This window comes from Gadus chalcogrammus, chromosome 10, assembly GCF_026213295.1.
Source record: "Gadus chalcogrammus isolate NIFS_2021 chromosome 10, NIFS_Gcha_1.0, whole genome shotgun sequence".
NCBI classification, from domain to species: domain Eukaryota; kingdom Metazoa; phylum Chordata; class Actinopteri; order Gadiformes; family Gadidae; genus Gadus; species Gadus chalcogrammus.
The window spans coordinates 17426979-17441555 of record NC_079421.1 but is presented as its reverse complement, the minus strand read 5'-3'; the positions used below and the strand labels follow the sequence as shown (position 1 = coordinate 17441555).

The 14577-nt window shown below is 44.2% G+C and overlaps 1 protein-coding gene across 2 annotated transcripts in view; it reads right to left on the bottom strand.

The window, feature by feature from the left end:
• Positions 1 to 14577, bottom strand: part of kdrl (kinase insert domain receptor like) — a 48049-nt gene extending 33472 nt beyond the window's left edge. For both annotated transcript variants that reach the window (XM_056600025.1, XM_056600027.1), the window contains exons 1-9: positions 14065 to 14577; positions 8005 to 8086; positions 6498 to 6691; positions 4167 to 4288; positions 2726 to 2873; positions 2415 to 2542; positions 1948 to 2125; positions 1583 to 1706; positions 1038 to 1207 (exon numbers count right to left, since the gene is read on the bottom strand). In XM_056600025.1, the coding sequence (XP_056456000.1) occupies positions 1038 to 1207; positions 1583 to 1706; positions 1948 to 2125; positions 2415 to 2542; positions 2726 to 2873; positions 4167 to 4288; positions 6498 to 6691; positions 8005 to 8086; positions 14065 to 14128 (1210 nt within the window). In that variant the 5' untranslated portion in view covers positions 14129 to 14577. The remainder of the gene's footprint in view (positions 1 to 1037; positions 1208 to 1582; positions 1707 to 1947; positions 2126 to 2414; positions 2543 to 2725; positions 2874 to 4166; positions 4289 to 6497; positions 6692 to 8004; positions 8087 to 14064) is intronic.

Here is a 14577-nt window from a genome sequence, read left to right as displayed (position 1 = left end):
CCTGGTGGTGGGAGATCAGCCCCACCCACGTGAAACTACGCCTTAGCTGAAACCGCTTGCATGTTGCCTATTTGATAGACAGAAATCGTTGATTGTTTGTGTTATTGATTTTTGTTTGCTCCAACTATTATTACAGTCATCTAATTTCTTGACTTTACCTTCCATATAAACTCTTCTTTAAAACACTCCAAACCACACTACACACATTTGGCCCAGCACTGGGATTGCTGATCATGGACAGAGACAACAGCTCCACCATTGCCAGCTCAAAGGAACTGAAATGTGTGTCGTTCTGTTGTGCGCTAATAGCAAGCAGACTGGAATCCGGCTCTCAGACCACCGCCGGACTACAACTACAATGTCCGGGGCCTGCAGACCATGAAACACTGTGTGACGTATCATAACATCATAACGTGGCGTTTTTCTGCGTTCATTCTCTGTGTTCCTCCAGGCTGTATATACTGTACAGCATGTGCAGGGCGCGTTGTTTACACAGAGCGGCCCTGTCAATACACATGTGGAGGATGCAAATAAATGCTGGTGGTGGAGGCTGTGGAGGGTAGGGGTGGGTGGGTGGGGGGGGGGGGTCGGTCTTGACATTGTAAGTTCTGCGTGTGCAGAGATTCGGCCGCTGACGCACCGTACCAAGCCCCCCGGGGCTACGGCCCGGGATAATCAACACCAGCTGCCACTGCTAGGACTAACCCCCAATTTCCTCTCATACTGGAGCAGATACCTGCTGCCGTCTGTCCTAGTGAACCCCCATCCCACACACCCCCCCCCCCCCCCCCCCCCCCAAGCCCCCGCAGAATAAGAGCTGCATTCACGGATAAATGTCCTTTTTACAATGTAGTCTTTTGACCTTCCAGAGGGTAAATCGACAATGAATTGTTTTGATACTATTGAGCCCTGATATAAAGTACAGAAATGTTCCTCAGCCATTGGTTGGTAGCTCGTGTTAATCTTTGACCCTTCATCAAGGGAAGGCCCAGGGATTGATTAAATTGCGAGCATCAGTGCCGGTCTGGATAGCTTACCGTGGACAACCAGAGTGTAGCTGAGGTTCCTGTAGAGGCCCTTCTCGACGTTGCCCACGGTGATGGTGTAGACCCCCGTGTGCTTGTATTGGATATCTGCCACGGTCAGGTTGAAGCCAGAGATCTTGTAGCACGTGGAATTCCTCAGGATCGGAACGCCATCTTTATGCCTGCACATTTGGGACAAATCATACGACATTTGAGTATATTTGATTTCACTCACATTCAATTATTTTCACTATATTATAGTGGTTGCGAAAAATACCGAATTAGGAATACCTAATGCTTTCCCATTTATGAAAATCAGCGGAAATCAAGTGCTATTTGAATTTAGCACATTGTTTTCATGATCACCGTTAAGATAAGTAAGAAAATTGTATTACTATTTTGAAGCTTTCATTCAATGATAACTGATGTTCAAATCAAGTGATCAATCACTTATCCAGCCCTCGTAGCTATATGTCAGCTGATATCATCTCGAGACCTCTGTACATGTGGATAAGACAAACATCTTTTGGGTCAACTTTCTTGGAGGGTTCACTTACCATGCGACTGAATCAGCTGGAGGCAGTGCATCGACCACGGGTCTAAACACCAGTTTATTTCCCTCAGTAACCGTGACGTAACCATCTTGATCATTTCTATAGCTAAGGTGGAGGAATGGGTGCTCTGAAACCACAACAAACAATAAAATACATAAAACATCAGCGATTAAATGAACTAACAATTAGGGTGACTTTGAAAAACTGGACAGGCGACACCTGACCAAAGGAAGTTTTAAGATCTCACTAGAACTGCACCAATGGAAAAAGGTACTAAAAAAAACAAAACTGTAAAATAATAATAATAATAATAATAAAAAAGACAATCGGCATAGTCAAAAATGTAACCCTCATTTCGGAGCACTTACTAAATACGATGATGTTGGTGGATGCATGCCTCCTTTTGTCGTTATTTGGTTGAAGCACAGCGGTGCAGTTGTATTCCCCGGCGTCCTCCATGGTGACAGCGCGGAGCGTGATGGCGTTGGACATCACGATAGGAGCTATGTCAGACTTGTCCTTCACAATGGAGAAACTGCGGTTGGCCTGGGGACATGGAAGATTGTGAATACAATGTGTAACTCCATATTGCAGAGAAGAGCTTACAAGTGATAGGTCACTGTACTGGATACTTTTCCCTGGTTTCAAAGTGAAAGTGAAACTACAGAGTATGACAATAGATACGATATACACTTATAAGTGTAGCTCAGTGTACCAGATGACTGTGAATTATGAATGATATTGGATAGACATCTAGACAATTCATCGAACAGATTAGCTTAGATAACGCTAATGCTATCCCTTGATAACATTAAGTGTAATTCTTAGCACTTACGGGAATATGCCATTCAAAGCTGATTCTTCCATTATAGTTGGTTTCCCCGCTGCAGTTGAGGGTGAGGTTGTCTCCCACCAGCACCCTTTGAGAATCCGGGATGAGCTTCACTCTCCTTAGTACAGTTGCTGCATTAAAGAGGTGGGTGATGTACGTCATTAATGGCAGACACAGAATTCGAGATGATCCAGGAAAATAGTTCAACATCTCATTACAAAACCAACAACCCTGACAAACGAATCCACATTTCTATATAGAAAGAAAAATGGAATTATGACCAGTGATTGCAGTGTTTGCTTGTGGAGACTTACTCAACCGTTGAGGGAGATATTGGAGCTCAAATCCTTGACCGTTGACCGAAGTCTTGCAGGTGAGTATGGGGTTGGAGATGGTGGGGGGGTATGAGATCTTGAAACCCACCCTGGGGTCCCATTCACTCTTCTGGGAAGGTTGTGTCCCCTGGGGGTGGGGGGCAAAGATAGAGAAGGTGTCTTGTCAGGGTGCGTTTGCAACAAGGGATAGTTTATTGTCGTGTTCCCGTCCCAAACGAATGACGCTGGGTTCCCCCATGTCTCTAAACCTTTACCTGTGAGGAGTTTTGGATAAAAGGGTCTAATGAGAGACTTAACACCAAACCTCTAAACTTATGATGTTAACAAATAACTTCATATCTGTCCATCCAAGGGCTGGACAACTTCATATCATTTGTGTTGATGTGAAACACAAAAACTATAGTGGTGCTCAGCTTTGGATAGCTTTGGATATATTTGTGCTGTTTTTTGTCTTGCTGGGAAAGAAGGCGTAGCAAGGGAGGATGGAAGGAAACAGGGAGGAGGGATGCTGTAGATCTTCTTGTAGAAGGAAGTTTATAGAACTGCTATCGTTATCCCTGGAGTGGTAAGGTGTGTTGTTTTCCCACCAGGCTTTTGGACAAAGGGTTGTAATGCTCTTAAATCTTTATGGCATGTAGTCACGGGCATCGACTGGTTCTGTTAGGATCCAGAGGCCTTCACACACTAGCTGTGACGGCTTCCTACAAATGTCATGTTATGTCAAATGAAAACTGATCCATAACCGGCAAATAAACCAGAGTCTTGCAGTTGTACCTCCAACTGATACCTGACACCATAAACTGAACGAACCTGTGGGACATCATTAGCTATTGTTTCATCTGATTACACCCTGTTTACTATTCTCCCCTGCGTTTCCGCAACACAATGTTTGCAGGAGAAGTGTGTCTAAATTTAGACGGTGGATCTATTCTGAGAAAAGAAACACTCCTAGAAGACCTTCCTGTCCTTAAAGGAAGGAGACAGGATGGCTCCCTGAGTTGGCCCTGGGCTTCCCGTCAAGTGGCCACTGTCCCCCTCTCTACTTCCTCACGGCTAGGGCTGGTATAACTCACAACGCATGTGAGATTTGACCACACACTCTTGAGGGCAAACAGCCTGGGTTTGTTGTACTCTTCTCTTGAAGGACATTCCTTGGTACGGTCCGTTGACATCCCTGTGACGTCTACGTCCAACCTGTGTCACGGGCTGGGAACTCCGAAGCTCAGAGACGTTTTTCCCGAAAGGATTATCCAAGAATGCAATCTCAAACAGAGAATAATAAACGGTTTGTACATGGGTTTATATTGCTAATAACACTACGGACACAACAGTGTCTGTAAAATACGGTCTGCGACGTTGGTGTGTCAATGAGACTAAACGATGTGTGACTTTATGTACAGATACAAAAATAAGGCCTTACCACCAATGTTACAACTGCATCCGGAGAGGTGGTCCTACAGGGCACTATGAGTGCGGTTTTGTGCGCGTACACAAAAATCACCTCAGGGGTACCCTTTTGGGTTACAAAGGGAGAATGGGGATCTGTAAAGGAAGAGGTGGTGACAAAAGTTACAGTGAGGCCAGGAATAGAGTGTTTTTTTGGGGGTTGGGCTCCCAACCCAGGGGTCATGGGGGTTAATTTTCAAATGTCTATAACTACCTGTTGGCATCCATGGGCAAGATGCCAAACATCTTATTGTTCACATGCATTCTGAACGCAGCGTAAGTCGCCTTGGAGGACAGTGCCATATCACTTAATAGATAAAAGTAATCTCTTATTTACTTGTCCCTCTAGGGATTTTTTGTAGTCAATTACAAATTACGAAAGGCATGTAGAGCCAAATCTATTTCAGCCCAAATCCCAATTGAATCAAGGCAAACTTGGGGCTGTGCCACAAAGAAATCAAACAGGATGGAGCGGGCCTGGCTGGGGTTCAGCCTCGCTGGGGATAGGCCTGGCTTTGGTTCAGCCAAGCTGGGGATAGGCCTGGCTGTGGTTCAGCCTCGATGGGGATAGGCCTGGCTGGGGATGGGCTTTGCTGGGGATAGGCCTTCCTGTGGATGGCCCTGGCTGGGGTTCAGCCAGGCTGGGGTTCGGCCTGCCTGTGGATCAGCCAGGCTGGGGTTCAGCCTGGCTGGGTATGGGCCTGGCTGGGGATGGGCCTGGCTGGGGATGGGCCAGGCTGGGGTTCAGCCTGCCTGTGGATCAGCCAGGCTGGGGTTGAGCCTGGCTAGGGATTGGCCTGGCTGTGGATGGGCCAGGCTGGGGTTCAGCCTGCCTTTGGATCAGCCAGGCTGGGGTTGAGCCTGGCTAGGGATTGGCCTGGCTGTGGATGAGCCTGGCTCTGAATGCCATTGAGAGAGTGCAAAGGCCTGCTGTTTGTTCCTGTTTGGCATCCAGGAGCCACGCATCTGTTCAATCTGACCTCACACAAATCAGCCAGTGATTTGTGTAAGGTCAAGACATACGGGTGTGATAAAGACTCCATTATTTGTACAGAACACATGGAAAATGATGTACTAATAGTTGAAAGGGGTGTGTTAAGGCTAGACGTGATGGCAGCATGCTGGTAAATCACTAAAGGGGAAGCAGGTGATTGGCAGGTCTTGCTTGGCGAGCCAAGGGAGGAAAGGGGTGTGTGCCTCTGATTAGATTTTAATGTTGTTTCAAGTGACCCATGTTGCTCTGTATGTTTGCTCATACAGGTCTACTACTTCTGTATTAAATCTAAACTTATTTAATTATATCTGTTTGGCTTGGTGACTTTTAACAATTCCAAACTGGTTTCTGCAATAACCAAATAGTCAACAGGTTTAAAATTGGAATGTGTGTTAATGTCATGGACAGCGTTTTATTAAATCCTTGTATGTGAAGCCATCCCATCAGCATTCAATACATTTGATCTGGGTGTGGCAGTGGACTTTGGTTGCCTGAGTTAATATCTCAAAGTTGGTGCCGCTCACTAAACTTCTTAAATGCAACTCTGAGTTGTAATCATGTTATAATAACTGTAGCTGTGCCTCATGAAGAACTCAAGCAAATCTCGCACGCGATAACTTTTGAAACTAAAGTGACAATAGACATTCACAGGGGGGGCTGTGGAGAGGTGCTTCAGGAGACGGTTTTACAGTAGCCAGGGCAGGAAATCATAGTCAATGACCAGGGTTTCCCGTGCGTTGGAACCCTCCCTCCCAGCTCCACAAGAAGCCGTGGCCTCACAGACGCCCCTTCCTCTGCTTACCTCAGTCTCAGCTCTTTCTGAACAGTCTGGAGTCCTGTGAGCCAGCTCCTCTCACTGAATGGCTCTCAAAGCGCTAGTAAATGATTAACAAAGGGATTGCGACCGCTCTTCAAGCTTGTAGACTAAATTTGGTGCACGATCTGAGCCGCTGATTGTCTTGGTTGGCCATTATCCTTTAACTCTCTGCTACTTTTGGTCTCTTCTTAAATTATTTATTTTGCTCTTTAACATTTCTTCCTTTCTTTTAAATTTCCCTCATTCTTTTTCCTTTATTTTTTTTCCCTCCCATGTTTCACATTGAAACCAGACAAAACTGCAAAACATTGGCTTTTCAGAACATAATGTTTCATGTTTTTACGCGCACTGGCAATTGCCTCGACACTGAATGAACCTGCAAGAGCGATGTCCCGGTCCGGGATTGGCTGTAAGCTTTCCACATAGATCATCTTCAGCACATCAACCCAGGGTTTCAGCAGCACCTTTGGAAGGCATGGCGACTCGAGTCTCACCTTTGACGTAGACGTAGACGTGGCGAAGGGCTTTCTGGGAGTAGCTGCAAGTGTAGGTGCCCGTGTCGCCTGCTTGTAGATGTCTGAGCGTCAGCTTGCTGCAGTGGGGATTTTGGTTGGGCTCGCAGTCCTCCACCACGCCCCCTTCCGAAGAGAGGGAACGTGGCAGGACCCAATGCAGCTTGTCAGTGCCCCTGTCAATCAAGAGCAGAGAACCAACCGAAGAGGAGAGGAGGGTATAAATGGGTGATAGTTTTAAACGTACGGGATGGAAGAATATGGTGATAGCTGTTTCAGTTCCACACACATATCTTGTATCACACCTTTTGAGAATGTACTCGACCTATAGAAGGAATTACCACTATTTTAAACACCCAAGACTTGAGATTTTCCCTCAATGCCAAAACAAGAGCAAGGACCTTTTAGATTGATTTTTTTCCCAAAAATATTTTTCTTGTGCTAATGTCCATCACACTTATTGAAACGGAAACTTGCATGTGAATGTTTCATGTGAATGCAACCAGAACATCTTTCTCATGGATGAAGTAACTAGGCTCGCCTAACACATATTTTCACACACTATTCGTTTTAAAGCGGCCATTAAAGTGATCCCAGCGGAACTTCAAACATGTTTTGCATACCAGTGACTTTGCCTGCAGCACTCTGGGTCAAAAACAGCAGGGACAGAAGCACAGCATGTTGCATATATATATATATATATATATATATATATATATTGTATAGCCTTCTAAGGAAACGTTTTGTTAGAGAGATGAGTACAGCTCAGCATTCCTGGCACGACTACAAAATGAGGCACAACTCTCTAATCTTAGCAAATGAGATAGTGGACCACTGGGATAAAGACACCTCCCTCCAGCAAAGACCACACATCCCTATCCAACTCACAACAAAATGGAGGAAATGCAAAAAAATTGATAAATGACCTCCACCCCCCACTACCTTGCAGTGGTTTCTGTTGTCCATGCGTGTATGGGTGTGTGTGTTTCTTTTGAAATCTGCAAAATCTTCCCCTGGTCCTCTGATTTATTTCTGACTAATGTGATGAAAGTTCCGGAAGGTGGGAACAACTCCGCCTGACGAATTAAGACGAAGAAATTTGTGAAATGCCATAGCCCTCTGTCAGCAATTAGAGAGTTCACTTCTCTGTGAGAATATCTGTTCAGATTGACTCTGTATGCATCTATTCCAGCCTACTTGCTAATTTCTTATCAATCAAGGCGTCTCATTCCTGATTGCTTCGGGTAGTCCATCCTGCATGTCAATCACAGATGCCTGAATGCAACATTTCTCAATGGCGGAGAAACTTAGGAAAAGGGGGAGGAATTTTCTTTTATATGTGGATTATTAAAAAACAATCCTGCTCTCTATGCTCCATTCTACTCCCTCTCCTTACAACTCACGAATCCTACCTACTGCCCCTTTAATGTGATAACAATGAACATAATGATGGACTCATTTATCAAAAGTGTCGGTGTGTGTAACATACCTGCATATGAGCTCTAGTGAGTCTCCTCTGTGGCGAATTAGAGGGTTATGGGACGGATACATCCGAGGGGGTGTCAGGTTTCCTGTGGGACACACAGCCACGCACACACACACACACACACACACACACACACAAACACACACACACACACACACACACACACACCACACACACACACACACACACACAACCACACACACACACACACACACACCACACACACACACACACACACACACACACACACACACACACAAAACACAAAAACACACAAAGAATATTAGATCCGGGGCCAAGTGAGCAAGATAAAAGTTTCAAATAAATGAATAGTAACAGCATCAGAGCTACCGCTCTGTGCATACCTATGCACACCGAATACGATCTGGTTGCGCGATGGCATCATTCATGTGCACATCAGATTACGATAATGTGCTGAAAAATTAAAAATTAGAAATTATTTGGGATATTTTCCCAGCATTCATGTGGAAGCACGCATGTGTGATTCCAGCCTCAGCCATTTATGCAATTTGCTCTGAGATCACAGGGGGGGTTTGGTGCAGAAGCACACCAACAATGTCGGTGGTGATGAGCAAATGTGTGTGGGAGAGAGAGCAAGAGACAGAGAGGACACATTGAAGAGATTTGTCTCTCTCTCCCTTTGTCTACTCTTAACAGCTGCCAAACTGTAGTGGGCGTATTGGGAACGGGTTACAAATAAAAATGGGTTTCATTTATTTAACCGTTGACCTTGTTTATGTTCAGGGTGCTGTTATCACATGTTCAGTTGGGGTGGAATGGGGGTGGAGCCGGGATAAAGGCTTGTCTCATCTGCAGGTGCTGAGATGAGGAAACACTCATTGACTCCTCGGGGCGGTGGTGTGTGCGTACGTGTGTGAGAGGTGAGTCCAAACGTCCCTTCAGCAACTTCCTTCTTTGCACCGTACTCCCCAAACGTATTTTCCTTATGCATTGACAATCCTTATTACCACGCAAACCAGCTCACGGTACGAATCGTGTCATAAGCAAGCCTACATATAAATGTTAAGTTGTATCATATGGTCCTACAAAGACAATGGTTATGCAATATATGTATTAAGTGCTACTACTGACTAGAACTATGCTGCTGGCTGACATCCAAAGCATGAGCACGCACCAAAGTCCTGCTGTTGCACATGGCCAGGCAAGGCCGTGCCAATGTTGGCAGCGACACCTGAAACCCGCTTCCTTGTGTAATGTTGTAACATCATTGTTTTGCTGCCCAAGGTTTTTTGGAGGGGGTGCAGGGGGTAGGGTGGGGGTGGTGGTGTTCTATAATGTCATTCAGCTCCCATTTTGGATGCCACGCAACTGCCCACTGTTTATTATTAGTAGTAGTTATTACTTTCACAGAAGATTAGGCGATATCCATCATTCAGACACACGATAGAAACCATCTGTTGTGGCTGGTTCCATCCCATTTATCAAAGCCCTTGACTTTGAGTCCCCTTCACGATTGCCATTTGCTACAGTCTACCAGGTGTATAAGTGTAGTTTAAATATATGCATTTGTCATTTTTCATATATGGAACCTACTGTATATACGGACCCTCATGGACACCGATAACGTCTGAGTGGAAGATGTGTCGACATGGCAAACATCACCTGAACTAGTGCATCTCAAAGCAACCAAACCGATATGCCACACAAGCGCCCACACCAACACAAACAAGAATTACCAATTGACTTGGCTCGCTGCACTTAATCTCTCATGGCCAGGCGGTTATCTCTCCCCACACTCTTCTCTAACACACTACAGATGGAGTACGAAGCAGCAAACCCCCCCACTCCAGGGATAAGACCCCCCCCGGTGTCTCTTTACCCACATCATCTGTCTTCAGAACTCTCCCACCTGACCCTCTGGCTGCACAGCGCTGACCTCAGCATCAAGCATCCCATCAAGACAGATGTCTCTTGATGGGATCTGCTGCATTCCTCCAGCAGAGCGTCTGAGAAATGGCAGAAATGGTGCTTATTGTGGTCGATCAAAGAGCCTCAGAGCTGGATCCGATTAGAGAGAGCCTCCAGAAACACACAGTGTAGGAAGAGCGGGACCGGAGAGAATGTGACAGAGAGATGGGGATAGGTAGAGAGAGATAGGGAGAGACAAAACGTGAGTGAATCAGACGGAGACCAAGAGAACGTGACAAAACATCCATCAAGGTTCTAAAATTCTAAAATTTCTAAATTCATTCTCGCCGTTTCCCCTCGATCATTCTCTTCTTTTCATCCACACTATTTTCCAAACCTGTGCTTGTATGATTTGTCATGAGCTTATTCCTAGAGTGAGCATCAAACTGTAGTTCACTTAGTATTTACCATTTTGATGCTCACTGTGGTTCATCTGGGATCCTATTTATTGTCTGTTTGACCTCACAGGGTTCACAGGAAAGGTACCGGGCCAGGACTCTCCGTTCTTAAAACATTTATGATGATCTCTCACCCGCCAGGAAATGAAGATGTTTTTCTTCTTTTATATGCTTGGATTGGATGATTTAGTCTTTGACATTTTGACATGTTTGTCTCAGATACTAAATGAAAATGTTTTAGCCTGCAAAAACAAGTGTGTGACCAAAAAATCTGCCTCTGTTGTACAGATATTTCCATTTGACCCTGTCCAAGACAAATAATTACTTTAAACTATGGACACAATTGAAATTGTCAAATGATCGTAATATCATTATTGAATCAGGATCACCGGTGTTGGAAAAAAAGAAATGTTCTGTAATACAAGATTACATTTAGCCATACAATGCTCAACAGTATTAATATGTCATGCATATTGATTCATGAATCAATACGTGCAATGATCTGTCCCTTGATATTCCCTATGAAACAAGGAGCTGTCCCTGGGTGGTATTTGGCAGTAAAAGCCACGATTACTGTATGCGATGACTCTAGCGTGGCAGGAAGCCGCCCTGCCTCAGCCCTCTGTCTGCTGGGCATAATGTGCGGAATTCCCTCCACTTTGTACGACAGGGCCCTATTAATCTCTGCACACTTTGTGACTAACCATGACACAGGAGTCTCAGGGGGGAAGGGGGGGGAAGGAGATGACCAGAGCCCATCTTTTTTTGGGGTGTTTTCAAGGCAAAGCAACAATGTGACTCTCGGCGACTCTCGTGTGGAAGCACACCGCTTTCCTCTTTATAGTTTCAAAGGTCCCAAAGAACGGGCAACAAAGGCAGCTGAAAAGGGCCGGAGAGGGGGCTATTACTCTAGATAAAGACGGAGAGAGGGCCGAGGGGGGTGGATCACGTATCTTTGGGGGTGAAATGTGTACTGGCTGTGGCCACCATAAGGAAAGTTTCCTAAGGCCTACACAATAGTCTAACCCAGGGTAGGAAGATGTTGGTATGGTATTGTATTATTATGGTATTATGAAATTATACATGTATATTTATGTTTTTTTATTATTGGTGGATTAAACAAGTGACTATATCGACAAGCCCATAAGAAGGATATAGGAGTTTTACAAATTATGGAGTGGGAATATTGCATGGAGGTAGATTCTGAACTGATTTTGTAGCAGGGTCTACATTTTTTATATGAACAGAGGTTGTCGAAGTTTGGATTGATATTAACATTTATTTACTCGATATAAAAAAAGAAAAAGGCAGCTGTAATGCTCCGAAGGGGTTTTTGTGTCAATTTCATCGTCATGTTAGTTTAAAATATTATAGTTAAACACTAAGATAAATGTACAATAGGTGCTATATCCCAGCAGGAGATTTACCACAAAAAATTGAAGAGGACTTGGAGCCCAGCCAAAGTAAGTTGTTAATAATGTCGTAGCCGTGCTACACGTTGGGGTTGGCTTTGTGATGGAATATTTTATGACATGGGTTCCCTCCAAAATCCCTTGCAATTGCCAACTACAGGGTTAAGACAACAGTGAGGGAGGGCTAAAATGTCCAAGAGTCCTCTTTAAAAAAGCATAAATAAAAGGAAAGCACCTGGCCACAGTGAGTGGCCTTTCTGACTCGTATAGAGCTGATGTATACTGCGTAAGCCAAGGAGATTGCGGCTATCTACCATGTCTGATTAAAACTAAGCAACGCACAGAAGCTCCTTGAAATTGAAATGTCACACAGGGGTTACAAGGAAATATATTGCCGGCTCAAGCCAAGCTAGACCAGGGATGCTAATATAATCCTGCTTTAAGAAGAGCAATAAGGAACAAGATATACCTTGCTGTTTTAAGTTTTTGGCTGCCCTTTTGGCTTTAGATCTAGGTGCATCGTAAGTGGGTTTATTCGTTGTGTTTCTGTGTGTGCAAGGTCAAAGCCGGCTAGTGTGCAGATTAACTCCGATGGGGGACGACAATTTTTACAAATAACATGTCATTTAAATTGCAAGGACCCAAGTCATGGTACATTGTATTAATACTATAAGCTGAGTATATGGATTTCCTTCAGTAAAGACAAAGTTCTATATTTTAGGGAAAGGTAGACGCAATCCCATCTAAATTTTCATAAAATGATTTTAAGGAATGGCTGAATCCAATGACTGTATTACCACGTTAATTCAAACCATATATTCACTGACAATATTACCAGATTGTTTCATTGATATCTGAAGCAATAGGGGATTCGTTTAACATTTGTTACAACAGAGGAAAACAGAACACATGTCACAACTGTGTGACTTTCAAGTTTCATTCTTAACTGAAACTCACCCCTCTGACTCATCATGGTTCATTAAGAATGTTGTTGATGGGTCATGTTTAAGCACTCAAACCATGTCTACCTTTTAACCCAAAGTAGTTATATGCTCCATTTGAAACAGTTCGGAATCAATCATTGTCAGTCAGGATGCAAAACGAATAGAACAATAATCCTGTTTGTCTTAGTCAACTGATGTCATTACGGTTAGACTTTGGACAATTGGCAGATAAAGGAGAAAAGATAGACAGTAGAAGAGCAGTAGGCCTAATACTGTAAACAATGTTTTTGTCCTGTTTGAGAACATGGCCTGCCTAACCAGCAAGGTATGGTTAGGCATGGTGTGTGTAGGCATTTGTGTTGATGTGTATCAATCATACTCGTCACTGCTTTTAGGAACTGGATGAACATATCTCAATATGAGCATCAGAGAGGTTTCGGGAAGAAGTCTTTGCTCAGGTAGCGTTTCCCATTTCCGTGACCTCTGCTCGTCCGAACAATTCCAGGAGGGTGCCTCTCTTGCCCAAACGTCCGTTTCCTCCCAGTGTCTTTCCCACGCTCTGTGCTGTGCGTGGACAGCGAAGGAAACTCACTAACAAACACTGCCAGACACGGACGCTAATACCTGACTGTGAATGACAGATTGGTTGCGTGTGTGTCTGTGTGGGGTGCGTCTTTGTTTGGCGGTCTGTTTATGTATAGGAAGGAATAGCCCTAGCCTACAAAACCAAAGTGACAACCTCAACCCAAGTGAAAAAGGCGGATGAACCAACACTATATTGTACATTGTACATTCATTTTTCATCATATAATTTAGAATGTCCTGAAATAGCACTTTAATATTATGGACGCATCTCAAGAGTTTTGCAAGATTGCAGGCAGCGATGCAGGACTTAACATCCGCTACCTCTAGTGGCTATGAAACAAACTGCACGCTCCAGTGACTACCTGAGCACTCACGAATACAGAAAGCAAATAAGAATAATCAAAGGACGTAACCAATCACGTGTTTGTCACCGTTATCGGCTTATAACGCGTAGGCCTGGTAGATGTGTTTATAAAAAAATAACGAGATGTATTGTTGGCATTGTTGGTATACCCTATTTCCTTTGCAAATAAAAATAAAAAACAAAAAAACGAAAGAAAGCGAAACAATGTTCATCTGAAGTTTCAATGAAATTCCCTGTAGCCAACTATGAATTACTTCATAATGGGTGACCCATTATAAAGTAATTGTATGTTTTCGTATGTTGTATGTTTGTTATGGACCCATTATGGGTCCATAACATTACAAACATAGGCTACATGCAAATAAACCAGCAACGGATAAACAATGAGGAAAATAAGCATACAATCTTACCATTTATTTGAGCCACCCAATAAAAGATGACAGCGACTAACTGAAAACAGTCGGATGGTGCCATTCTGTTACTCCACACAACTCTTCATCCAAATCCAAACCGCTTGATAATCACAAAGACCGGTGTCGTAGATCCACGTAACGAAAAATAAGACTTCCCGAAGGTGTCCAAAACTTCTACAGAGGAAAACCTGCTCTGTGTCTATCCCCAACGAGTCAATAATAAATGTGAAAAGAGTCAGTGACGGTCTGTCTCCAATCCCATCGCGCGGTTCTCAATAGAGCTCCTCTCCGCGGAATGAGGCGAGCAGGCTCTGTACCTCGGGAGCTCCTCTCGGGGCAGGTGCGATTTAGATATCGCTAAGGAAATATCAGTGATCAGGATTTTCAACACTTTGAATGAATGTTTAATTTGAACAGCAATAGAGCTGAAGAACGCCAACCATAGGGGTACTTTTTCCTTTAATACCCACTGATGGAAGTTCTCCTTCCTTTCGCCTCACACTTGCGGTC